Raw genomic sequence first — 27,833 nt, 5'->3', positions numbered from 1 at the left:
TGGCCCCACCCCCTGAGCACACCCCCACCCTTTTAGGTTGTCCGGCTCTTCCTCTTGGGGTTAATAGCTCAGCCTCCTTGGGGGTGAAGGTTTTTCCTTCAGAGCCAGGCACCCCACAATGAGAGACAGTTTAGGCTGAGTTCTCTGCTTTAGGGTCAGGCGGACCTGGATTTCCTTTTGCTTTTTTTTTTTAAAGAAATTTATTTATTTATTTATTTTTGGGTGCGTTGAGTCTTCCTTGCTGCCCACGGGCTAGCTTTAGTTGCGGCGAGCGGGGGCTGCTCATCGCGGTGCCTTCTCCCATTGCAGAGCACGGGCTCTAGGCGCGCAGGCTCAGTAGTTGCTCCGCGGCATATAGGGATCTTCCTGGACCAGGGCTCGAACCCATGTTCCCTATATTGGCAGGTGGATTCTTGACCACTGCGCCACCAGGGAAGCCCTTCCTTTCGCGTTTACTGGCTCTTTGACGTTGGTCAAATCACTGTCTCCATGAGACTCCGCTGCCCCCTTCGTAATCGGGGATAAATGGAGCTCACATAAACAACCTGAATCCAGCAATTCAAGTAGCAACCCCTGGGCTGTTCCTGTGAGAGGGTTAATTATCCAGGGTGGGTTTGATTTCTGGTGTATGTTTTGGCTTTGCTTAAACCCGTTTGGGTGGGATATTTATCAGTTACCGCTAAGACTCCTGACTAATATAGAAATTGGTACCAGGAGTGGAATCTCTTTCACTCAAAACATGGACTGACAATGGGGAGATAGTTCTCCAAAGGAAAATTGAAGCTGTAATTACTAGAAAATGACAAAACCACCACTGCCCTCTGCACTAGATGAGGAACCTGGCCTCAAAAAGGGAAGTGACTTGGGCTGTGGTTCCACTTCACCCTGAAGAAGTTCAAGGGCCTATCTGGACCTTTGTTGGTGGGGCTGAGGGGGAGGATTTTCCCAGGGCCTGAGATCAGCTGGTAAAGCCCTGAGTGGCTGAGAGGCAGATGGAGATGGTGAATGATTTATCTTTACTGGTCAACTGCTCACAGCAGGCTGGAGGCATGATGAGAATCTGACTCTGGGCCCTGGGACAGCTGCTCCTTCCAAGGTGTCCACTGTAGAATCTCAGAATCTTCCAACCCTACCAGATAGATGCAGCCTTCAGCTACTCACTTAACCTCTCTGAGCTTGCATACTCACCTCAGAATGGGAAGACTAATTCCTATCCCATAGGATTGTATTGGGTTGGCCAAAAAAGTTTGTTTGGGTTTTTCCACACCACGCTATGGAAAAGCCCGAACGAACTTTTTGGCCAACCCAGTAGTATCAATTAAGTAAAATAATGCATGTGTAGTGTTCATAGAAAAGCACTCAAGAAATGGCACCTTTTAGGTATTACATAGTGGAGCAGCTGAATTTTCTCAGTATTTAACAGAGAACCTTAATAACAACATATTACAGCCATGATATAAAGTGCCCCAGCTTTGGGGTCTTCAAGTAGAGGGTGGCAGACCCTTATGGTTCTTTAGCACAGAAGGCAGTCTCTCCAAGAGCCCTCAAGGACCGGAGCGATTGGGCAGGCCACAGGAGAAAACAGGACTCCACCAAGGTCACTTTCAGAGAGACCTGTGCACTCATCATCCGCTTCCCTACCAGCCCCACCATGAGAGGCCTGAAGTAATAGTCTATCGGAGCCAGAAAGGGCCTCTGAAATAACCCCAGGCCTTAAGTTTCTGTTCTGTAGCAGCTCCAGAATTTCTATATAGGAAGGGATTAAAGATGGGCAATCTGCTGGAGAGGAAGGTAAGGAGCTTACCCATTAATAGAAGCTGTGTTTAGAAAGCACACACATTTCTCCCCTAGTTGAGTTTACTTAGAGGGTTTTGGGGGAGGTGAAGGTTAATGCTGCTGAGGGAGATACTCAGCTTCCGGCTAAACCTTCTTCTCTAGGTCATCTTTGGCCTTGAGTCAGGATGTTACCCAGTATCTATGGTATCCTGGGAAAATCACTTTTCTCCAAGCCTTAGTTTCCTTATCAATAAAAATTGACTAATAATATTCTCCCTTCTTTAGGTTGGTATAAAGGTTAAATGAAGTGATGCACGTGAAGTGCCTGGCATGTAGTAAGCATTCTATTAATGGAAGGGGTATTACTGTTGTTCACTGTTATTAGTATTAGAATTGGTGTTACTGTCAACAAAGAAACAGACTCAAGAAGAGAGGAAACCTTGAACAAGGACCTACAATTAAATAACAGAAACGCTGCTGTTCCAGGGCTCTTTCCACGGGACAGAGGGACTCCAGCTCACCCACCCTGAGTCTCTCGCTGTTTATTTGGGCATCTGTGACCTTTCCAGCATATGTTACCTGTATGCTGCAGGGAGCGAAGATTTAGACTTTCTAAGTTTCCTCTTCTGGCTGGGGCTGGGGCCCCTCTCTAGTCTCTGCTAAAACAGCCGGCCAACATGGCCACTCAATCGGTGTCTTTATTCATACTTGTTGATTTTTCCCACGGGGAAACTGCTGAAGGGAGAGGAGGGAAGACTGGGTGAGGAGCCAGGGTTTGGTTTTCCTCCATCCAGTGGAGTAAGTGACAGAGGAGGGACATACTAAATAGAGTGACCAAGGGGACCATCACTACGTGGGCTGAGATGCATTGTGCAGTGACTTCAGATAACCTGAGTCCTTCTGTCAGGAAACGCAATTTCAAAGTGGAAAAATAGATCAAAACAAAAAAAAAAAAACAAAGTGCATACAAAGCAAACTGCTAATGTAGGGACGGTTCTAAGGCAGCCAGCAGTGAGAAGGCCAGGTGTCTGGCGTGGCCACCGGGCCATGCCCCTCTCCCACTGCCCCATGCCAGGCCAGGCTGTCGGGCCACCAGTGCCCTCTTCAGACAGTCTCTGTTGGCTCCAAGGGTGCTGTAAAGCCACAGAAGGTTGTGGAAGGAGAAGAGCCTGAAGGGTGGCAGCACCAGGGCAGCCCAAGACAAGGCTGCATTGAGAATATCAAAGCATCTCTTTGGGGGTGGCTCTGGAGGGCTGGTGAGGTGTGGAGGGGGAGGGGCACCTGGGACGGGTACAATCAGCACCTTTCTTGGAGCACAGGGCAGAGCCACTCTGTGGTTTCTTAAGTTACCAGGTGGGAGTGAGAATGCTGATTAACTACAGAGCTGAGGGCTGCCAGGCCCATCCGGGTCCTTCCCTGATGCTCAGGGCCCGGTGTGCAGAAAGTGATAGAGAGGCAGGCCCTGGGGGAGGCAGAGACAGCTCAGCAGCCCAGCCAGTCGGACTTGATGCTTCCAAACTTCACGCTCTTCAGACTTTGGTTCTCCAACTTCAGGTAATACACGCCCTTGAAGAAGTAGCTGTGACCTGGGATGAGAAAGAGAAGAGGCTGTGACCAAGCCATCCTCAGGCATTATGGCACAGGGAAGGTTCCTGAGAGTTTTACAAGTCTGCCTGCCATAGGGAAGAAGCTTTTAAATCACAGGAGACCCCTGTGAGGCTGGAAGAAGGGAAACGGCTGTGGAATTATGCTCTCTGAGTCTTTGTTTCTTCATCTTTAAGATGTGGATAACGATACCACCTCTTAAGGCTTCTGAGGATTAAATGAGATGATATATGCTATAATTAAGATAAATAACAGAACTCCACTGAGCACAAGCTCCAAACTAGGCACTTTCCTTTTCCAGAGGTGGCAAACCAGGAGGCTGCTAGCCCCATCGGGCCCACAGATTGGTTTTATTTAGTTCACAGTTTTTTCTTTTGTTTTGTTTTGAATAACTGGCCAACATGTAAACATCTGGAAATTTCATATGAAAATACAGATTTCTCACTTCCTTTTAAAAGAGTTAGAATATCTAATAACACTGCTCCCCTTTTCTTGCAGGGCAGAGATCGCCAGAAGCCGAGAAGCAACTGTCCCCTGAAAATGAGCCATGTGCTCTCTGGTGCTCCACAGACCCCACCACTCCCTACTGTCTGCCCTGCCTGCATCACTTATTCAGGCCACCAGCTTGGCCCCTGTGGGCTTTGGAATTTCTTACTCTGAACATATATGATCTCATTTTCTTCCTTTCAAACCCTGGCATATAGTACGTGCTCAGTAGACGTTTATTTCTGAAGATAATCTTTAACCTAGCACCTGATTGTATACTGCTTTTTCCTGGACATGTAAGACCTTTAGCCCCTGGAGGTCAGGGCCATGTGCTTAGCGTGTGATAGGAACTCAAGAAGCTTCTTTGCGAAATTTAATTGAAATCTCCTCTAAAAAGCCAAACTGGACTCATTTCCAGGGCCCTAGAGACCTCCCAGAAGCCTCCTCAGGAATATGGTTTCCAAACTCCAAACTCTATCCCTCGCTGGTTTGGTGTTTCATTCAGCAAGGGACCAGGGACAAATTGAGCCGATGGGCTATCTCTGCCACCTCAGCAGCAGGGCCTAACAAAGTCTGTGCTGTCTCAAATGGAGCCATCCTTCTGCTAATAGGAAGCAGTCACAAGGCCCCTTGCGGAACCCAAAAGGGCCTGGATCAAACCCCAGAATGAATCCAGGGCACTGAGCCCAGGTTTCTCGCTCCCAGCAGGCCTCCCGCCCTCCCTGCTCCCTGGCTCCAGGCTCTGCAGCTGTGAGGGGCCTTTCTGGGTCTTATAGCCTGGAGCCAGCTGAGTGAGCAGAGGTCAGGGGTCTGGATGCCTTCCCAGCACTGCGTTGAAGGGGCTGGTTTGTTTTCCCGGGGCGCCGCATGCTTTCCTGCACAATAAGGGAGTGTGTGCTTGCGAGGAGCAGGGCCCTGGCTGGGGGGCAGGGAGTCCTAGAAAGTGGACAGAGGCCTGGGCAGCTCACCCCCGCCCTGCAGGTCCACCACAGCATCCAGGTTATCAGGGATGGCGTTCCAGGCATCTGCGATGAGCTTGGGGAAGCCGGGATCCATTTTCTTCTTCACCTCATTGTATCTGCAGGGAAATGGCCATGGTGAACCTGTGGGAATCCCTAAAGGCCAGCCCTTCCCCAACTTGATGGGAGGGCCGGGATGATGGCTCCTGGGTGAGCCTGGGAAGCCAGACCTAGCCCTTCAGGGAGGCCATTGACTGGAGCTGAGGGGCAGGGAGTCAGACCTGGGTGAATCCTAATTCCACTACTCACTAATCAGGTGACTTTGGACAGCCCCATGAAAACAATCTTGTGATTACTGCTCACGTTTAAGCAGTGTGTTACCCACCTTCCATATACTTTCTCAATCCTTTCGACAACGCTAAGACACAGTCACTACCATAATACCCATTTTACAGACCAGAGGCTTAAAAAGGGCACCCAGTTTCTAAGAGGGAGTCCAACCCTGGCCTGTCTGGCTCAGGGCAGCAAACTGCTCTCTGGGCCTCAGTTTTACCATCTGTAAAATGGGTTATAATTAATTTAGTGTATTTAATTAACACATACGTGAAACAGAGTAAAACATGCAAAGTGCCTATCCCAGTATCTGGTACTGGGTAGGTATCTGGGAAATGTTAGTTCCCTTACAAACTCTGATCGCTGCTGCAGTACAAACAGCACTGGCCCAGGAGCCCAGAGACAGGGTCCGGCCCCATCACTGCCCTTCACGGCTCAGCTTGGACAAATACTGCTTCTTCATCTGTCAAGTGGAGTTGACAGTCCACAACCTGGGCGATGATCTTGGCTGGGACAGTGAGGTTACAGTACAAGGTGGTGTGTGAACCCAAGCCCTGTCAGTCACAGGGCGACTTCCTGCCACCTCAGTCCCAATTGCAGTTCTCAGGGCAAGTCGTTATCTTGGGCTCTGCCTTTAATTTGTGTAAATACCTTAAGTATTAGTTGGCGTATTCTTTCTGGCTAGCAACATCTGTGTCTTTTTAATTTGGAGGGAGAACTTTTTAAATGCTGGGGTTATTTTGATTCCATTGCTTCTCCACTTACACTCAATATATTTATTATTCTGTAAATATTTAATGAGCTCCCACCATGTCGCTGTAGATATTGTAATCAACAAGATAAAGTCTTGCCCTCATGATGCTGATTTTCTAGATAGATCTGTGTTTGAATGCCATCCCGGTGACAGCCAAGCATCAGCCTCATAGCTGACTCTCTTCTTCCCCACAGCCAGCCTGACAACCTCCGCCCCAGATGCCAAAAACAGCTTCCTCTCTGAGTCCCCTTCTACAGGGGTCTTCCCCCTCTGCCCATCACCCTCAGAACTGCCAGAAAAGCCTTCCTAATCCCAGTTCTGTCATGAAACTTCTTCTTGCCAAACCTAGCATGCTTCCTCATGACCTGGGGTACCAAAACCAAGTTTCCCAGCTCAAAATTCTAGCAATCCATCCATGTCACCTGCACTGACCTCCCAAACTACATTCTCTAGAGTGATGATGGCTGAGAGCTATGTGTCCTTGAACTTGCCCTCATTTCTTTCTCACTCTACCCACGGAAAGTAGGGATAGCAGGAAGCAACCCCATTTGATGGATGAGGGAACTGAGGCTCGGAGAAGTGAACCAATTTGCTTCCAAGTTCTTTTCCTCCAGGAAGAGTACAGCATGGAGCCATCAGAACATGTTGGCTCTGAACAGAACCACACCTCTTCACATTCCTCTCTGTCCCCAGAGCCTCCTCTGGGAGCCTCCTTTCCTGCTCGCTGGTACACTCTTTTGAAAGGCTTCTCTGTGACCCTCTGAACTTCTCCCTTCTGGCTGTAGAATTGCAGTGCAGAGCAGGTGTTAAGAACACAGACATCGGGCTTCCCTGGTGGCGCAGTGGTTGAGAGTCCACCTGCCAATGCAGGGGACATGGGTTTGTGCCCCGGTCCGGGAAGATCCCACATGCCACGGAGCAGCTGGGCCCGTGAGCCATGGCCGCTGAGCCTGCGCATCCGGAGCCTGTGCTCCGCCAGGGGAGAGGCCACAACAGGGAGAGGTACGCGTACCGCAAAAAAAAAAAAGAACACAGACATTTGTGTCCAAGCTTGTTCAAAGGTATATCCTTGAGGCACTTCAGCCTGAGTTTCTACACTTAGAAAATGGAGTTAATAATAGCATCTACCTTAAATGAGAAATACAAGTGAAATGCACAGCCCTGGGATGTGGTACAGGTCCCATCACAAGAGCCATCACTATTTTATTTGTATGTGTTTATGTCTCTTCCCCTCACAATATTGTAAGTTCTACCAGGCAGAGAGAGACTATTTCTTGACAGCTATCTTCCAGCACCTAGGTAATTGTCTGGCACATAGGAGATATTGAATATATTATTGTGGGTTTAGTGGAAGCTTCTAGAAGCAAGGGCTGAGCACTCCCTGGCATGACCTAGGGTTTGCCCAATCTGGAAGCAGCTGCTCGTCCTCTGTCATTCTGGAGCGCTCTCTCCTTCTCCAGAAAGGAGGCCTGGGAATCGGCAGACTCCACCAGGACCAATGTCTCGAGCTCATTAACTACCTCTCTCGGGAAAAAGATCTGTCTCCTTTGGAAACAGATGTTTCCAATAGATGTTTCAGTTCTGCTGCTTTTAAGGAAGATTCACAGAACTTCCTCTGTGGAGCAGGCTGTCCATCCCAGATCCAGGCTTTGTGAGGTGGGCTTGCTGTGGAAAAGGACTGGGAAGCAGATAACTCTGCCCAAAACCCAGCAAGGTACCACCACAGCGTGAGCATCAGTGTGTGTGTGTGTGTGTGTGTGTGCGTGCGCGTGCATGGACACGTCTGTTCTCATGTTTACATTCACCGTACGTGCTGGGGGTGATTATAAATGTCCTCTCAACACCATGATTCAAAGGCAAGGGTTCTATGATTCTGCTCTGTGAGGCTGGGCCTCTTGCTGTGCGTGATGCTAAGATCCAGAGATTCGGAGCGCCTCCTGTGCCGAGATGCCCTTCCCCAGTACGTGCGCGTGCCTGACAGTGTTCTGGAGCCTGTGGGCAGAGTGCCTGCTCCGCGTTTTCCTGGCTGACTGTTTCCTTTCTTGAGGCTTGAGATATCAATCAGCTTAAGTTGCTAAGCATCTTAGCAATATGTCTGGAATTCCACCCTGCCACGGCAGCCTGGGACATAAACAGCTCCTGAATGCAGGGCAGCTGGGGGCGGGTGGTGGGGAGGAGACGGGAGGAGAGAGGCCTTGGGAGGGAAGCAGGATTGTTCCAGGGGTGGCAGACAAAGGTCCAGATGCAGCCACGGGAGGAAACGTGGGGACGCGAGGAGGGAAGGAGGAAGACCACCCCTCCCCCACCGACCCGATGACCCTGAGGGTACAGTGCAGGGGGCCCAGGGTTAGAAACCAGAAGAAGCGGTTATAATCCTATAATCTGTGGCCAACACACTCGCCTATAAATAACTTAAGACAAGTTGGTTCATTTCTATGGACCTCAGATTCCTCATCTAGGAAATGTGAAGATTTAAAATCAAACTCCTGAGGTCTGGGCTGCCTCTCACTAACCTTTCCTGGAGATCAGGCTCCCTGACCCTCAGGCCTGACCGTGGCCTCTCAGAATCAGATCCTTCCCTTTAGACGAGCTGGAGCAGAGAGCTACCTGCTTCCACACTGGCCCCCGGCCAGCCTGTGCCCACAGCTACTGAGCCTGCGGCAGACGGGCCAGAGGGTGCCGCTGTTTTCACTGAGGCTGAATTTGGATGCTGGCTCCAGTGGACACCCGTCTCAGTTTTCATCCTATGTTTGCTATCTGCCATCCCTGCCTCCACCACCCCCATCTCTTGGGACCCCACTATCTCAGGTATAGTGTAGAAAAGTGAAGAATGTTCTCTGGGAGCCAGAATTCCACGGTTTAAATCCCAGCCTGCCACTACTTGGCTGTGTGACTTTAAGCTAGACACTTAACCTCTCTGAACCTCTTTCTTCACCTGTAAAATGGGAGGAATAGTAATAATAATATCCACCTCATAAAGCCTTTGGAATGGTGTCTGGCACATAGCATCAGAGTAGCAGCTATTATCTTTATTTCTATCACTCCCTTCTTCAGTGATTCACTCTAAAATATGGGGCTCCAGACCTGACGGACATGGGCCCAATCCAAAGACTTCTGAGAAGGGAAAGGAGGATCTAACCAGAATTGTACCAGTAATGTGCCCAAGAATAGCTCACCCTTTGGTGACTTTTCAGAGGGCCAATAACCTTGGCAGATTAGAGACCAGAGAGGGGGCATCCATGGTCCACCAGCCTCCAGACTTAACCCAGGAGGCTCAAAGCCCGTGTCTTCTCTCTGTCCACGCAGCTGATGGTGCCGCTTTCCTTCGCACCGCCCTCCCTTACCTCCAGAATTTGTCTCCAGCGAAGATGTACGTCTTCTTGTTCTTGCTCCAGTTAAAGGCAGCATCCACTTTTTGGACATCAGGAGGAAGCCCCAAGCTGGTCAGCGGCTTGGGGTACCCTCGCTCCAGGGTGCTGGCTGAATAGACCCAGTATTCATTCCCTGGGGTGGAAGAAGAGGGTGGGCTGGTGGCAGGTGCTGGAGGCTGTTCCTCCCACCATCCATCTGCTAGGGACGCCACTGTGGCCTTTCTCAGCAGGGACACGAGTTCTGCCCAGTTCCGCATTCAGTGTCCGGAATCAGGGTCCACATATAAGGTTTTACAAATCGGTTATGGAAGGTCCCTGGCCAAGTAGGTAAGTGGGAGTGAGTCCTAGCCTGGTTCCACTTACCAAGCCAGAGACTCTAAGTGCCACACCTGTTGTGAAGAGGCACCTTTTTCTAATTTGCACAAAGGTCCCCTGTGAGCCAGCAGCTGCTCTCATCACTCTGGGCTGGAGGAGCTGGGAAGCCGGCTGGTGGAACATGCACCCGTGGTGCTTCAGTGCCCCCAGGAAGCCACCCCTGGGCCTCCACCGCAGCCCTTCCTGAGCTCCCTCCTAACAGCCTGGTTTTCTGTCTCCCCCACTAGTTCATGAGCTCCCTGAGAGCAGGGGCTGCATCTCTGGCACATGATAGGTGCTCGAATAAAGATTAAATGAGCAGGGTTTCCCAAATGTTACCCATGTGACCCTACCTCGGTGATTTTTACCACTTATAGAGTCTCCTCATATTACTTAACTCGAATTAACGTTTTGCTTTCAAGGAATTCATTTTGAAGTCTATAGAAATACATTTAAACATTAAAAATGAAAACAAATAGGTGTTTAAAAAATTCTAATTAAAATTGTCATCTGCCAAAGGCACTAGCATTAGGAAGGTGTTACAGACACCAGAACTAAAGTGTCATTTTCCCTCTGGAAAAGGAGTCAGAAGGATTGAAAAGGGATTAAAAGGTTATTGAAATGGTCGTTCTGTGGGCCAGTGCTAGTTGATGCTGGGTGTCTGAACCCATCTCCCAGATGATGGTTGAAAGAATGGATCCATAAAGGAGAGGGAACACCCACCAGTGCACAGGAATCACGGTGCAGTGCCGCCTGGAGCCCAGGGCCAGGCAGCTCCCCTCCCACGCACCTGCAAAGAATACAGCCTTCTCCTCCTGTGGGGCCTCGTATACAGCATCGATCTTTTCCGGGAGCTCAGGCCAGAATGTGGCCACCAGCAGGGGCCCCATGGGCTTGTCACGTGGTGTCACTGTTCGCCAAATGAACCTGGGTGGGGGAAGGGGACACAGGAAACCAAACCTTCAGTCACTCTGCAGTTGTAACGGCACATGCCTCTATAAGCCCTCTCAGAAACATCCCTGGATGATTCCCTGGGAGGTGGGGAGGTGAGATCAAAGAAAGGGTGGAGAAGGACTGGAGAATGGGCAGAGCCCCCTCTGCAAGATGCCAGGGCTGAGAAGCAACCTTTTGCTCGCCCTCCTGCTCCCTCCTCCAGGAAGCCTTCCCTAACTACTTCTGTCCCTTACTGTGTTCTCCCTCCTCTGAGCCTCTTAAAATCATCAACACTGAGTGCTCAGAAGAGTAGTTTGATTGTTTGTTTTTTTAAGTGTCTTATCTTTCCTGTCAGATTCAAAGCCAATTCAGGCAGAGGCTGATGGTGCTCAAAAGTATTTCCTGAATTGAAATGATGGATTCAGGCACTTTGGCAGGAGTGGTAAAGAGCCATCGTTTATTGAGGGCCTACTAAGTGCCAAGCACTTTATGTGGCTTGTAAAATGTCGATTTCAATGTCAATATTATAAGATAATATGCACTCTCAGTGGTCTACCCAGCATCTATTATCTTATTTCCCTAGCATCCTCCCTCACAAAATTCCCACATTTATGGCCCCTCCTTTCCTATAGGTGGACCCAATCCCCATTCTGATGAGTTTAAGCTACTGGTTCTCAAAGTGTGAGCTCCAGACCAACACCTGGAACTCATTAGAAATGCAAATTATTGCACCCGACTCAGGACCCATGAATCAGACTCTCTGGGCTTGGGGCCCAGTAATCTATGTCTTAAGAGCCTTCCAGATGATTCTAATGCATGCCAAAGTTTGAGAACCGCTGATCTAAGCCTATCGGAGCTTAGCATTCCCTGGCAACTGTTATTGATTCAGCAGTGGCCATATGTCCTATGTTGGCACAATAAGATTGAACACATACACTTATAGTTCACATCTGGAGATCTGTCTCTCTCTTTCTTTTCTGCTGGATGTCTGCAAGGAAGTTTATAGCCCCAGTTGCCACTGGCAGCCATTGTGTGACCCTGAGGGACCCAGTCTTAGGATGAAGACAATGCCAAGGAGAGCAGTGGACGAAGACATCATTGAATCAGTGACCCTCTTTCTGCCCCTGGAGGCAGCCCTACCCCTGGACTTTGTACCACGTGGGAGTAATTTCTTTCCATTGTTTAAGCTGGTTTCAGCTGGGATTCTCTGTTACTTGCAGCCAAAACATCCTGATACAGGAAAGTATCACATCCTTATTTGGCAAATGACGCTCAGAGAGGTAATGGAATTACCAGGATTCAAATCCACATCTGACTCCAAAGTCTGAGTTTAATTATCCTACAATACTGCCTTTCTTGTCCCCCACAATGCCTAGCACCAATTTCTGCATATGGTCAGAGCTTAAATTTTTTTTTTTTTTTTTTTTTGCGATACGCGGGCCTCTCACTGCTGTGGCCTCTCCCGTTGTGGAGCACAGGCTCCGGACGCGTGGGCTCAGCGGTCATGGGTCACGGGCCCAGCCGCTCCGCGGCATGTGGGATCTTCCCGGACCGGGGCACGAACCCGTGTCCCCTGCATCGGCAGGCGGACTCTCAACCACTGCGCCACCAGGGAAGCCCAGAGCTTAAATATTTACTGATTAATTCAAGGAGTCCGTTAAACACTCATCAACTTCCTTTTGAAAGAAAGTGTGATGTGTCAGGCCAGGGATGGCTCCGACCTGGGCCTAGGCACTGCACCCTTTCCCAACTCTGTACTCAGATCCGCACGTGTGGTCAGGGTTTCTTTAGGGAGAAGTGCTCCAGACCAAGGGTGGTGCTGGGGCACGGGGCCCCTGGGCTCACCTCTTCCCCAGCCCTGTAATGGGGGCTGCAGGACAGCACTGACATCTGTTGTTACATGTCCTGGTTTGGGCGTTCATGGCCTGATGGACCTGACTTCTCATTGCAATTTGGGTCTCATCTCACTCTGTATTCTTGCCCTCTCTCTCCCTACTGGCATCTGCCCCCCGGCACCTAGCCCAGTGCCTGGAGCAGAGGAGCCCCTTCACAAGAGTCTTTGGAATATCTTCAGCCTCACCAGGCTCTCCCGGGAAAAGCCAGGAACTTTCACATCTCTATGGCTTTGTTCTTGCAGTTCCCTCATCTCAAACACGCTCCCACCCTGCCAGCCCCATCACGTCCATCCGCATCTGCTTCTCCTTTAATGTTTCCCCTTGAGTGCTGCTTCACCTGCAGAACTCTTCCTTCACTTGGACGTGTCCACAAAGCATTTTGCTAATGTCTCTTGCAGTCATATCTCTTTCATTCTGCCATGTCAGTCCTCTATGCCTCTATTCCCTAAACCAGACTGGGGGTGCTCAAACTTTAATGTGCATCAGAATCACTGGGGAAATTTTCTTTTTTTTCTTTTTCGGCTGTGCCACATGGCTTGTGAGATCTTAGTTCCCCTACCAGGGATTGAACCCAGGCCCTCGGCAGTGAAAGCTCAGAGTCCTAACCACTGGACCGCCAGGGAATTCCCATGGGGAAATTTTCTTAAATGCAGACGCCTGGGACCCATTCCCAGAGATTCCAGTCAGAGGGCCTGAGGGTGAGGACAGAAACCCACACGTTTAACCCTCACACTCTAGGTGGTTTCTGTGTGGGAGATCCACTGACCTCTTTTTGAAGACACCGATTCAGGCATTAAGCAGCCCCTCCACCTCTGGAACAACACCTTGCACCCCCAGCTCCCAAAGCCTAGCAAAGGATTTGGCACAGTAGATGGCAAGTAATTATTTGTCGATAGTAACAGCTAGTATACTTGAGCGCACTTAGTCTGTGTCAGGCACTCTTTTAAGCACTAAGCTCACCTAATCCTTACGACAGCCCTGTGAGATAGGTTGGAATATTCATCCCATTTTAGAGATGAGGAAATTGAGGTTAAAAAGAGATACACAGGGCTTCCCTGGTGGCACAGTGGTTGAGAGTCCGCCTGCCGATGCAGGGGACACGGGTTCGTGCCCCGGTCCGGGAAGATCCCACATGCCGCGGAGCGGCTGGGCCCGTGAGCCATGGCTGCTGAGCCTGCGTGTCCGGAGCCTGTGCTCCGCAACGGGAGAGGCCACAACAGTGAGAGGCCCGCGTCCCGCAAAAAAAAAAAAAAAAAAAAAAAAGAGATACACAATTAACTTGCCTATAATCATGCAACTGGTTAGTAGCAGGTCCAGGATTCTAACCCAGGCAATCTGGCTCCAGAACCATTCTCTGAGCTATTATGCTCTCTGGATGGACAGATGGATGGATGATGAATGGCTTGATGATGGATATGGACAATGGATGACGGATGGACAGATAATGGATAGATGGATGGATGATGGACAGACAGATGAATGGACTGATGGATGATGGATGGACCCTTTAATGTAGTCCTAGATTCTGCCTGCCTTTAGGATGGCTGGGTGAGTCTTAGCCCCTGATGGATTGAGTCGGGGCCTTTGTTTATAGCACGAAGGACACCACTTCTTTCTACTCTGTGGTTACTTGCTCCCCGTACATAGAACATTTTAGGTCAAGGCCATTCCAGGAGAAGGCCTGTGGTAGGCTGGATTATTGTTCCTAATTCTTCCCTCCATCCCTAGTTTAGAAGTATACATCCACGTGTGTTGTCACACGACTATGCAGTACCATCCCCTAGAGTAGGTGTTGGGCTTGGCCACGTGATTTGCTTGAGCCAGTGGAATATTCTCAAACATGCTGAGACTGAAGGCTTTAAATGTGCTTGTGTGGTTTTGATTCGGCCTCTTGTGCTCCTGCCATGTGCCACAAGTAGCCGCTAATCCCAGGAGAATGAGTGACACGCAGAGCATACCTGAGCCCAAACTGCAGCCCGAAGCCAAGGCACCTAGTAGACCCACAGACTAGAAGAGGGCACAAGAAATGCCTGTTGTGTAGCCACCAGGATCTACCTGACACGCAGCAAAAATGGTCTCATGCAGGCCATTCTGTGAAGCCCACAGTAGGATCCTTGAGCAAGAGATGGGCACGAGAATAACAGAGAAGGGGCAGAGGGCAAGGAGGACAAGAAGCGAGATCCCGCACTTACCGGTCCTTGAAGAAGAAGATCTCCCCACGGATCTGAGAGATGCCATCGAAGACGATGTCCTGTTTGCAGATCTCAGGAGTGATGGGGCCCAGTGTGGGCGTGGGGCCGGTGCCAGTGTCAATGTCAGGGGAGGCCCCTGGAGGAGGACACCTGACCTCAGACTCAGACTCTCCGCAGCTCCAGGGGTTCTCCCTACCAGGCTGAGCCCCTAGGCTGGCCCACCCAACCTGCGAAGCATCAGAAGAATAGTATTCTGGCCTCGGTGTCAGCCCAGGGAAGACGGGGGACGAGGCCTGGACTTGGAGAGAGGAGACTGAACAGAAACCGGAATCCTGTGGCCCTTCGCCTTTTACAAATGCTCTTCCCTGACATCCTCAGAATCAGTCCTCTCTACATCCCTAAGAGGTAGGCATCATTATCACCCCCATTTTACAGATGAGGAAACTGAGGCCCAGAAAGGTTGTATATGACTTGCCCAAATATTTAAACCCAAAGCTCATGTTAGTAAGCCCACAGGAGAGTCACGGTGGTCAGAGGGGATACTTGTGTGTCCAGCACTGGGGGGTGTGGTACTTCCTTCACTCCTTAGGATAACCAGCCGCAGTTTAGAGATGAAGAAACTGAGTCGAAAGAGGTAAAGACCGGCTCCATCTTTTGCGGCTGGTGAGTGGCAGAGGCAGCACTCGAACCCACAGCCTCTCACTCTACTGCAGTTCTTCCCCGAGTCCAATGTTCCCCACACTTCATCACTCCAGAGCCAGTTCCATGATTTCAGCTTTGTCCAGGTACCACCAGTACTATTCCATATTGACTTTTCTTTTTTTAAAATGGAGTTACTTTGTAAACTCTGGCCTCACTGTAAGCATTAATATAAATAAAATCCCTAGTTTCAGGTACTAGTTGTATTGATCCTATTACATGTTAAAATAGAAGAATCGTTAGGAAGACTAGAAACTTGCACCCCTGTAACACTAAGGTCATTCCAGGCACTGGGAAACTCTACCCTGTGTTTAGCTAATCCTCCTGGATTCTAAGCCTCACTTGGATACATAAACCTGGTTGATCTTGGCCCAGAGGGTTACCTTTCTCATACCTCAGTTGACCCGCCTAGAAAATGGAGAGCCCATTTCTGCCCCGCCTGCCTCATAGCATGGCTCTGGGGAACCAAGTGGGGCACAGACACTGGTGTTATTTGGAAAGGAAAGGACTGTCCAAGGGCCCCCTTGGAGAGTTGCTCTGACACACCCAGACCAGGTTAACACTCCTGCCCTTGTCTCCTGCAGTCCTAGACAAATGGGACCTGGATGGTTTCGCTCCCTGGGCCTCCATCCCCGGTGGCATGACCTCCCCAGACCTCTGCCCCAGGGACCCCAAGCTGAGGCTTACCATAGAGCTCTTGAATGCCCTTGATGTCATCATGCGACAGGCGGAAGTTCTTGGTGTAGGTGTAAATGGGGGCCATCAGGGCTCCGGGATCCTCTGAGTGTTCCAGCCCCATTGCATGGCCAAACTCATGGGCTGCCACGAGGAACAGGCTGTACCCTGAGGCCCGCAGGGAGGGGAGGAGGGACAGAGAGACAGGGAGAAAGATGAGAGAGAAGTCAGGCCTGGCCCCGGCGATGGCGACATTTGAGGACATCCCCATGGTGGGACTGAGAGCATGGAGGTGACATGTGCTGAATTTTCCTTCTCCCAAGAATTCTGGGGTTAACAGACCACGCCTATGGTTTTCAAGGAGAGTCAACCAAAGTCCGCTTGTCCCTTTCCAGGTGGGCTGCACGTGTGCTAGAAAGGGGAGCACGTAGCATCGGCAAATCCTCTATGTAGAGTCCCATTTGTTAAAAATCCTGTTTCCTGGCTCTTTGTTTCTCTATAAAGACTTAGGACAAAACCTGCTCTGTGGGTTCTCCAGAGAGGTAACCCCTGGGACCACCATTTCTGCTCCAGGGGAAGCAGTAAAAAGATTCTTACTTGGAGTGGTTGCCCAAGCTCAAGCCAGTGGGCAAACCCTACTGTCACACCCTGCGGTGCATTGAACTGTGTCCCTCCAAACCCCACGTTCCTGTGACTATGACCTTATTCGGTAATAGAGTCTTTGCAGATAAATTAAGATGCAAGTTAAAATGAAGCCCTACTGCAGTAGGGTGGACCCTTAATCCAATGTGACCCATGTCCTTATAAGAAAAGAAGATACTTAGAGATGAACATATAAGGTCAAATAACAACAGAGGCAGAGATTGGAGGGATACAGCCTCTAGAGGGAATGTGGCCTTACCCACACCTTGATTTTGGACTTCTAGATGACTCTAGAAGGACAAGAGAATAAATTTCTGTTGTTTGAAGCCACCTGGTTGGCGGTACTCTGTTATGGCGGCCCTAGGACACGAATACACCGCTCCCCAGGTGCACCACACCTGCTCTGGAGCCTCAAACCACTCCGGTAGGTGGAGAATCCCACCTTTAGGTAGAGACTGCAGCAGGTAAAATCAGGATATGTCTTAGCACGGCACTTGGTGGAGGATGAGAAAAACTCCTTTGGCCAGCCTCTGTCAGCTGGCGTTCTCCAAGTTCCATCTCATTGAGAGTAAAAAGAAGAAAAGTAACTTAAAGAGAGGCTGACCTAATTCTGGCTGGCCCAGGACCAGCACTCTCACCTGGCTATCTGGGGCCTTGAACCCAATGACACTGGGCCCTGCAGCCTAGACGGGGCACAGTGCCCCCAAGGATTCTGTTCATTGCAGTGACCACACAGTACGGTCATGACCTGTCTCCTGGTCACTCTCTCGCTCCAGCCTGTGAGTCCTGGAGGGCAGAGAACTGTCCCAGGTAGCTGTGTTTTCAACACCCAGCACTGACGAGGACCCCTCCATTCACAACTTGGCAAAGGACGGTGCCCGTGGGGCAGGAGGGCTGTGGACGCAAGGACGGTGCCCGTGGGGCAGGAGGGCTGTGGACGCTTCCCCGTGCTGCATGCAGGGTGGGGAGAGCAAGGATGAGGCTCCTCCTGTTTTCCTCTCTTCTGCCCACCTGGCTCCCTGTTGGAGTGAGAATGCCTCGCAGGAGAATCATCTCTCTGGGGCAGGGCTCCCTGTGCCCAGCATTGAGACATTTTGGGGTTTGACAGACCCACCTGGAGGGGTACAGATGTGGGAGGGAAAAGCAGCATCTCCTCGGGAAAGCTGGTTCCCACCCAGGAATCGGGTACTGGGATGGACGGGGTCTTATTTCGGAGGCCATGTCTCTGCCCAGAGAAACAAGGCCAAGGCAGGGACACTGTCTCCACGAGGAACGGACAGCATCTCTGCCAAGTGGGTGGGTCTGTTGTGGGCAGTGTCTCTACCAGGGTAGGTGGGTGTCTGGGGGGCAGTGTCTGTGGCTGAGGTGGGTGGGGACTCTGGAAGATTTCCAGCCCAGTCGCGGGCGGGGCGGGGTGTGCAGTGTCTTTGCCCAATGGCCAGGGCTCCTACCTTGGTCGGGGCAGAAGCCCCACTTGCGGTCATCGTCGTAGTTGGCCGTGGTCGCGCACCACAACTTCCCATCGCTGCGGCCGGCGCTGGTGCAGCTCTCGTGCTTGTTGCCCAGGAAGGTGAAGGGGAAGACACAGGGGGCACCTTCCGAGTTCCCACCCACAGTGGACATGGCTGTGGGGTTAGGGACATGGGTCAGCGGGCAGCAACGGGTCTGGGGCCACCGCCAGGGAGCAATGATATGATGCAGCCATTAACAAACCAGGCTTACTGAGTACTCGCTCAGTGCGGGGCACGTGGTCAAGTGCTTTACACACCGCTCACCCGCCTGGCCCCCTCCAACAGCCCTGTGTGGGTGGGACCCTAGGTTACCCCCCATCTCATGGATGGGGTGACTGGAGCTCAGAGAGATTAAGTAACTTGCCTGGGCACATGCTGCTAGGAAGTGGCAGGGCTGGGATGCAAACCCAGGCAGCCCGATTCCAGAGCTTTAATTAGCCTCCCATGGATGGGACCACAGCGGCTAGAGGCAAAGGGGGCTGGGCAGAGCTGAAGGCGTCAACACGTTTCCCGAGACCGGGAGCTCCATCACACATGGTCTCGTGGGAGACCTACCTGTGTCTCCTGCAGAGAGCAGGGACTCAGCAAATGTCTGCTGAAGGAAAGGAGGAAGAAAAGAAGGGAAGGAGGGAGGGAGTCTTTATTGAAAAACAGAGACCAAAGGAGATACAGACTAAGACAAAGAAAGGCAGGCAATAGAGACATTGAGATCAGAGAGAGGAAGAGATAATTGCCAGGGAGGCTGCGAGAGTGTGGGTCATTCAGAGGGTCCTGGGTGCACCTGACATTAGACATCACCAACCGATTCAGCTGAACTGGCTGTCGGTGCCCAGCGTCTGTCCTGATTTTGGTGTCCGTGCTGGACCAGCTGCTACGCACCCTGACTAGCGCCCCGGTCCTGGGGAAAGGAGGTGGGGACAGGGCTCCCGTGGGCTTGCTATCGAAGGACAGGGAGAGGCGTGACACCTACCAGTCTCGGGGCAGAAGCCGTACTTCTTGTCGCGGTCGAAGTCCTCGGTGGTACCACACCAGCGGTAGCCATCGGTGCGGCCCTCCGTTGTGCAGCTGCTATAGGATGTACCCTGGAAGCGGAACGGGAACTTGCAGGGCTGTCCGTCGGCGTTGCCACCCATGGTGAACAGGGCTGGGGTGCAGGAGAGAGGGGGAGGGTGTGAATGTGAGGGAGACCGCCCACCTGCCCACAGGAGCATCTGAGGGGCACCTGCATGGGCGCAGAGCTGCTGCCCACCTGCCCGCTCATACCAGGGAAGTTGTAGCATTGGTAAAACGTTAATTCTGAGCTCCCAGGGTGTAATTACCCCTGCCTACACGGCCAACCCCATCCTTCCCCTGGGACGTTATGGACGGCCCCTCCACACCAGCAATAAAATAGTAAACACCTGGCACACAGTGGGGCCCTCAGATCCCTACCCCAGCCCCAGGGTCACTGTCCACTCTGCCTGGTTGTTGCCCACATCCCTGCGGATTGCTAAATATATCATCCATGGTGGGCAGGATGGCAAGAGTCTCTCCATTTGATAGATCGGGAAACTGAGGTTTGCAGAAGCTGGTTCCAGAACTGCTTATGGTCATAGAAACGGAAAAACTGGATGAGGGCTGTAACTGAAAACTACAAAACACACTTAACCGCAATTTCTCCCTTCCTCGCTCTGTCACACACGCTCGTGCACACAGAGAAAGCTTCACCTCCTTTCAACCCCAGGCCCTCTCCTGGATGCTGCAGTCCCTGCACGAGGGAGGAGGACAGGAGAAGGAGGGCACGACAGGGAGGTGGTGTTTTGGGGGACCTTTCAAGACACACCCCAGGCTCCCACTCTGACCTCCCCAAGACATGGGCCATGACTGGAGAGTTCAGGGCAGACAGTGGGATTAAGAGTCTGGGCTTGTCTGTCTTGGGTTCTTCCCCTGCTCCCCCTACCCTCATCCACCCTAAAGCTACAAAATGGTGTGTCTTTGGATTTGCCAACTAGCAAAACCACAAGTGCGTAACAAGGACCATCTGTGCACTACAGCGCCAGAGGTGACCTCACCAGCCCCCGTTAACTCCGCCATGGCCAGAATTGAGCCCAGTCCATGGCGCCCCCAGCGCAGGTCTTGGGGCCCCATACCCTCACTGCTCCTGTCTCCCCAGCCTAGTGACCTTCTCCTGCAACGCCAGAAACAACGGGACGAATGGAGGAAGAAACACTGAGGCCAGATGCCTTGGTGACCTCAAAGTGGGAAAGGCAATTGTTAAATGTGTCATCCATGGTGGGCAGGATGGTGTTAACCTCAATGGAGGCCAGTCTCCACCTCCGGCCTTCCATCAGCTGCATTTCTACCACCCAGGAAGCCCCCATCTCCTCTCAGATCCTGCCCCCAAAGGGATGGAGAGAAGCAGACGCTGACTCAGCAGTCAGGAGGGGCTGAGTAACCAGAACCTCTGCCCCAAGACCCAAACACGTGCATGTCGTGCGTACTTGCATCTGGCTAAAGACCAAATCAATGGCTAATGTTCAGGGCAGGGAAAAACCCTTCCCTGACTTATGAATTCCAGCTGTTTCTACTTCTATTATCAAGACATTCTGTTCTAAACACACGGGTTGACACATGGGAGGGTTAACGCCATCCAAACCCCTACCGGGAAATGCAAGGTACATTAAATATTTTTGGTTTTAAATATTTCTGACTTATTGATGGTCAATGCCTTGAACTCTTAATACAAAGTATTGCGTGCACTTTGGTACCAAAAGCGTAAACAGGAACACAGTTAACCAGGTCTTTGTTTTTTTCCTTCTGTCAACATGGCTGTACTTAGGGTTCAGTTGCAATAGTCACAAGAGATTCACAAACATGTAAAATTACAGCCAAGAAGACAGAGGCATCTATAGATCGAGGAGTCTTTATGGGATAGTGAATACTTTTAAAAAGTATTTTAAAAGGTTTTGGACTTTCTCCCCTTTTCCCCAAACTTTCTCAGCTTTCAATTTCTAGAATCATTAAACACGATGACTTGAAAGAGTATGAAGTACGTATGCTGTCCTTTTATGATTTCTGATTATGAAGTGTGTCAAGGATAGATAGATGAAAAAGGATTGAGTGTGTATGTCAACACCCTCACCTTTTTAAAAACTTTTCCCTCTACGTTGCTTCAAAATATCTGAAGCTTATGTCTGAAGCACACACAAATACTGCGTCAAACCTAATGCCTTTGCCAAGACACAGAGATGCAGCCACAAGCAAAGACAGATGGAGACCAAGAAAGGCAGACGCAACAGCTCCCAGACACTCCCCCACCCCCACACACATACTCAGAGTCCAAATCAGAACCAGAAGTGATGGCTGAAATTCCCCAGGTTGACGTCCCCAAGCCGGGCTGGGTACCAGGCCTTGGTGTCTGAGTCTTGCCTCCCAATCCCACTGCTAGGCTTCTCATCTACCCCCAAGCCTCTCCTCATGCCCTTGAACCTCCAATCCTGCTGGAGGGTAGAGAGTGGTTCTCTAGAGATCCGCTGGGCATTTTAATCATTCTAAGTTCCTCTAACGCATGTTAGAAAAAAATAATTAGTGCATCAAACTGGTGAGTTCAAAAATATTATTACTAATGATAAAACTTAAAGAAAAAAAGGAATTGATTTAATGAAAGTATTAACTGAATAGTGGAACAGACGAGAGGGGCACAGTGATGGCTCAGATCAGGACATGGGGCCTGAAGAAGGGGACACTGGTTCCCTGGCAGTGCCAGGCCCGGGGAGTGTGGAGGCCAGGAAGGTGGAGGCCTGGGGCCAGGAGGACACTCACCTTCATGGGGGCAGAAGCCGTACTTGCCGTCCTTGTCGAAGTTGTAAGTGGTGGAACACCAGAGGAAGCCGTCGCTGCGGCCCGTGTCCGTGCAGCTGGTGTACTCCTTGCCGTTGAACAGGAAAGGGAACTTGCAGTACTCCCCGTCGGCGTTCCCATACTTCACGCGGACCACTGAGGGGCCACACAGGGTGGAGGGTGAACCTCTCCAGGCCTTTCTTTAGAGACCAGGATTGTGACTCACCAGGGTGTGTGACCTCCCTCCCCCTCCCATCTGAGCAGATGGAGGGGTCCGCGGTTGCCAGGGAAGCCAAAGTCCTTGTTGCTAGGTGACAGGGAGGCATGCAGAGGACCGGCGAGGAGGCTTGGGCACGTGGATGGTCACTTTCTTACCTTGCCCTTCTCCCAGGGTCCACAGCTCATCGTCATCAAAGTGAGAGTCTCCCCCAACGCCAGGGCCTGGGGCGAAGGCGTGAGCCAGAAGCCCGTCTTTGCCGTCGAAAGGGTACCCATCTCCATGCTCTGAAACACACTGGATCTCAGCTTCTAGCTACCCCGCTGGGCACTGAAACCCAAGCACATGCCATCCATGGTTGGGGCCCTTTAGCCCACCTAGCATGTGTCCCCTTCCCTTGTCCTGTTGGGTTATCCAGGACTGGGGACACAGTGAGTCTAGAGTATTGCCTACTTGACTGTCACCATCCTATGGTCTACACTACTCCCTCAAGTCTACACAGCCTTCAGAATCTCTGCCACCAACCTTCACTGTCTACACTACTGCCAATGACACTATAGCTATCCACACACCTACACTACCATACCAGTCTCCTCACCACCCACCCTCCTTGTCCACAGTGTCTATACCATCTACTCTCAATCCACACTGCTCTCTCTTAGCCGTATCACCTCCCTTCACGTCACACTATCCAGTGGCCACAATACTAACCCTCATAACCGCTTTGCCACCCAGGGCCACATGCCTACACTGTCTCCTGTGACTGTGCCACTTACCCTCATCACATACCACTCACAATGTCTACACTGCCTACCTTCGTGTCTACACTACTGCCAGTGTTCCTACCCCAACACACACGGCACCCTGGACCCTGGGTTCTATTCCACTTACTCTCATGTCTGCACTGGTCCAGCTGCCCCACTCCCATATCTCGAGTTCCTCAGTGTCTCTGAGTGTCATCCAACAGAACTTCCTGCCATGATGGGAATGTTCCTTGCCCAACTTAATAGTCTGATGTGTCTACTGAAATCTGACTAGTGTGACGGAGAAACTGAATTTCAAATTTTATTGAATTTTAACTAATTTAAAAGTAAGTAGCCCTATGGATGCAGGGGCTACCATGCTGGACAGGAGATGGGGAGCCACATGTCTTCAGGTTCACACCGCCTCCAGGGAGTCACGTCATTGCCTTCCCATCAACGCGGCTCTCCAGTGTCTGCATCTTCTGCCCTCCTAGCTAAGCTGGAAAGGAGTCCCCTGTGGCTCTCTGATGTCTGGATCGCCCCCTTGTCTCTGCACTGAGTCCCCTGCTGGCCCCTCTTCTGCCTACCCCAGCGGCCAAAGTTGATCATGATGTCAGCTTCTCCATCATGGGTCCGAGAAAACCGCAGTGGAGTCACATCACTCCAGACTCGGAAGGCACGAGCGAAGGCATTGTCCACTGTCTCGGGGTCCAGATCAGGGGTGTAGCCAATGATCCTGGAGGTAGCAGAAGTGCACGTGAGTGTGTATGGGTATGCAAAGGAACGTGAGCGTACCTATGCATGTGAGTGTGTGTGCATGTGTGCAAGGGTGTGTGTGTGTATGCAAGTGTGTGCGTACATGGGAGGGGTGTGAGAGTCTGTGTGCACGAGCGTGTGCATGTGAGTGTGGATACACAGGCAGACGATGTGTGTGCATGTTGAGTAGAGCTCCCTGGGAGAGGAGCCCGCCCAGAGTGCCTTGAGGTCCCGCGGTGCCTCAGATCAGCCTGTATGTTCAGGCCCTGCCTCAGGCGTCTCTTCCCTCCCTCTGGCCGAGGGAGAAGGATGGGGGTGTAAATAGTGCATTATGGAACACAGCACAGAGATCTCATCCTTGGAGTCCAACATGAGCCGTACGGAACAGAGCCCGCAGCCCAATTAACAACCAACTATAACAACTCTATAATACAATAAAAAACCCAATTAGCAACCAATCATCAAGTTCCCTTTACCCGCCCCAATGACCTCATCTGATAATAATAGTGACTAGCATTTATTACACTCTTACTACATGCTGGACACTGAAAGCCCTTTATACATATGATCCAGTTCCCAAGCCGTAAGTTAGGCTTCGTTTTAACCCCATTTGGCAGATTGGAAAGTCAAGGCTCAGGGCGCTGAAAAGGAAGGAGTCCAATGCCGCACAGCCAGTAAGCGTGAGATTCAAGTCCTGGTCTGTCTTATTCCAGGACCTAAGAATTCTGCATGCAAGCTCCTTAAGAGGCCAAGTCCTCCCAAGATAGCTCCCGGGTCCCCGGAGCGGGGAGGCAACGCCCAATGAGACGCGGTGTCCCTTGGCCCAGGGCCCTGCCTCCCGCAGCCCTGCCCCGGCACCTGTAGGTGATCTGGTTCTTGTCCCACTTGGGCTTGCGGGGGAAGAAGTTGTAGTTGGCCACGTCGGGGTTGCCACAGCGCGGCTTCCGCATGGTCTCGATGGTGCTCTGGTCCAGTTCACCTGTCTGGGGTAGCCCGAAGAACTTCTGCATCTTCTTCAGTGTGTCCTTCAGCACAAACAGGTTACAACTCTCCTTGGGGCAGCCATAGAAGGTGTTCAGGTATTGCTGGAAGAAGTAAGCACCCCGGCACAGGCAGCCACGTTAGGATGGCATAGTACTGATCAAAGGAGTCAGGGACCCAAGGGCGCTGGGTGGAGTCCCAGGTTCCCAAACCAGCTCTGTCACCCACTAGCCGAGTGACATAAAAGCTGTAGAGAGCACGGCTTGGGAGCACGTGTTGAGTGCTTACAATGGGCCCAGGCACTAATGTCAGCTTGTGTTAACTCACTGAATGCTCACAGCAACTCTATCATGTAGACAGTCCATCATACAGGAGGAAACTAAAGCACAGAGAGGTTAAGAAACTTGCCTAAGATCACACAGCTCACAAATGGCAGAACTGAATTTGGACCCAAGCAAACTGGCTCCAGAGGCCAGGCTTAGAACTGTACCTCTCTACCACCCCTCTGTACCTCCATCATCTCTTTTAATCCACCAAACTGCTGATGACATAGGGATTACTTTCCTCACTTTTCTTTAAAGAGATTCAAGGGCTATGTGCCTGAGCTCCAGCAGCAGTCAGTCCTGGGTTCAAATCCTGAATCTGCCAATTTCCCAGAAGAAAACAGTCCCGTCCTTCAGGTCCTGTGCAGTGGGCTCTGCCCAAACGGAGGCCAAAACCAAACAGGCCCCTGCAGGGCATCAGGGACCCATCAGCTCACTTATTTGTTGAACAGATACTTTTTGACACGTACCAGGTGCCAAGCCTGGTGCTAGTGCTGGGGGTCAAGTGGTGAGCACGACAGATGTTTCTAGTCTCTAGGGTTCAAATCCCAGCGTGGGGAGGCTGATGGACCACAAAGAAGTGAAAAGTTAAATATGTGATAGGAATGGTGGGAGAAGCCAGGAGATCTCATTACTGGGGCCCTGACCTTGTTTGAGAGGGTAGTTAGGAAAGAAGAAATAAAGGGTATAAGAATAATAATGATAATAACAATATAATGACTAATACTTATTGAGCACTTACCATGTCCCAGGTACCCTTCAAAGTGTCTAAGATTACCTCTCCTCGAACCCCAAGACAGGTACCATTATCACCCTCAGTTTGCGGAAGCAGTTGAGAGAAGTTAAGTCACTTGCCCGAGATTTACTAGGCCAGTTGATTCATGCAGCCCCAGATTTGAGGCCAGGCAGACTAAGTTCAAAGCCTGGCTTCTCAAGCCCCGGGCCCCACTGCATTGCCTCTGGGCAACAGGGACTTCCATATGCTGTAGAAAGCATGGGGACCCAGGTAGCTTTGTCAGTGCTCCAAAGCTCCACCCTCCCCCTCAGCCATAGCCCCCTCACTATGCAGACCACCTCCTATGCAGACCCTTGAAAAAAATAGCCCCCTAAAAACGTAAGGTCTCCCAACCCATATGTCCAGAGAAGGCAGAGACCTAGATGCTGGAAAGGGGGCAGGGGTGGTGTCACATCCAGAGAAGGGGCCCCCCAGGTGACCAGGGGGCACGAAGATCCTGTCCTGGACAGTTTGGAGACCACGCTGAAGGCGAATAGGGGCTTTCTAAGGTGGCTGAAGCAACACGTGGCAGATGTCTTGTGCGCTGGAAAGAACATCTTGAGGGGTCCCCAGCCCGAGGCGCTTACAGGGTGAGGGGGAGTGTCCTTCAGCTGCCCGCATCTCTGCTTGTGCAATGTGGTGGCCTGGATGCCCCTCTGGCCAGGCGCGCGCGCCCGCGGCCGCGCGCGCTCGCAAAACAACATCTGAGCCGCAGCTCGGAGCCCCGCCAGGAGGGAGGGCTCCCTGGCCGCTCTCCGACCCCAGCCGGCCTCAGTCCGCCCCCGCCCCACGCGCCAGGGCCCTCGTGCCGCCCCTCCCTCCGCCCTGCCGGCCAATTCTCTCCTTCTGTCCTCCGACCCCTCTGGAGAAGTTCGAGGAAACTTTCTGAGGTCCAACCCTTGACCCTCCTTGACCAACTTGCTCATTGAGCCACTGGAAAAAGCGCTGTCCTCTTCTCTCCTGCCCCCAATACTTGCCAAAAGGTCCCGGGGAGCGGTTTGTCCAAGGCCCCTCTCCAGATGTGTGCCAAAGGTTCCCAGACGTTTGCCAAAGTTCCGCTTTGCCCAGAGCTCCCACCCTCACGCGTGCAAAAACTTATCCAAATTGTGTGCCAAAGGCCCCTCTTCTCTAAGTCCCACAGGGGTTTAAAGGATCCTCCACCGTTTGCAAGAGACCCCTTTAGGCTTTTTGCCAAAGGCCTATCAGGACGCTGGCCAACGGCCTCGTTAGCCAACCCCCCAGATGTGTCCAAGAGATGCATACAAAGCCGCCCCCCTTTGCCAAATCCCGGATACTAGTCAATGTCCTTACTATTTGCAAAGGGGGCCCATTCCAGCGGTTTGCCAAAACACCCCCCGCACCCCCCGCTGTGTCCCGAAAGTTGCCAAATTGGGCTTCTCTTACCACAACTCCTCACCCCCTCCTCCTGCGAACCAGACCACCCCAGGCTGTTTGCTGAAGCCCCTCCCCCACGCTGTGTGCCCTCCGTGGCGATGGGGGAGGGGTGGCCCTTCCTCTACCTCCGAAGTTTGTCTAAACTCGGTTGGATGAGGCTCGCTTCGGAACTCACCACAGCCAACTCTTTGTCCGTTTTGGGGGCGACATCTCCAGGAAACTTGATGATGGGCGACGGCGCGGCGGCGGCGCGGCCCAACAGGCAGCCCAGGACGCAGAGCGCCCGCAGGGGGCCGGCCAGCGGGCCCCGAGCCACTCGCGCCTCGGTCATTGCGCTCCCGGGCCCCGCGCGTCGCCTGGGGGGTTGCTGGCTCGGTGCGTGTGGCCGCGTCGCCGCCTGGCTGGCGCCTGCTCCCCCGCGCAGCGCTGCGCCCCCAGGGGCTGTTCGACTCGGTCTCCTCGGCTTTGCCCGGCTCAGCGGCGCATGGTCCGGCCCCCAGCCCTCGCCGCCTCCGCCAGCTCTCGCCGGTCCTGGCAAAGCCTTTGTATGTTTAAAGCCCCAGATGCGTAGCTCCAGCCACCGCCGGAGGAAGTCTGGATGCAGCGGAAACAAGGGAGGGCAGCCGCCAGATGTGGCCG

The 27,833-nt window shown here is 51.9% G+C and overlaps 1 protein-coding gene across 1 annotated transcript; it reads right to left on the bottom strand.

Moving 5' to 3' along the window:
* Positions 1 to 215: 215 nt before the first annotated feature.
* On the bottom strand, positions 216 to 27,833 carry MMP2 (matrix metallopeptidase 2). The gene is made up of 13 exons (XM_027092146.1): positions 27,370 to 27,833; positions 24,579 to 24,805; positions 23,552 to 23,700; positions 22,380 to 22,508; positions 21,987 to 22,160; positions 19,156 to 19,329; positions 18,126 to 18,299; positions 16,045 to 16,200; positions 14,659 to 14,794; positions 10,429 to 10,565; positions 9,258 to 9,417; positions 4,836 to 4,945; positions 216 to 3,362 (listed from the first exon to the last, which is right to left on the bottom strand). The coding sequence occupies exons 1-13, from the start codon at positions 27,523 to 27,525 to the stop codon at positions 3,259 to 3,261; spliced, it is 1,986 nt and encodes a 661-aa protein (XP_026947947.1). The 5' UTR covers positions 27,526 to 27,833; the 3' UTR covers positions 216 to 3,258.

This window comes from Aethalodelphis obliquidens, unplaced genomic scaffold, assembly GCF_003676395.1.
Source record: "Aethalodelphis obliquidens isolate GAN/ISIS:26980383/991018 unplaced genomic scaffold, ASM367639v1 scaffold75, whole genome shotgun sequence".
Taxonomy (NCBI): domain Eukaryota; kingdom Metazoa; phylum Chordata; class Mammalia; order Artiodactyla; family Delphinidae; genus Aethalodelphis; species Aethalodelphis obliquidens.
This window is presented reverse-complemented; position numbering and strand designations above follow the sequence as displayed.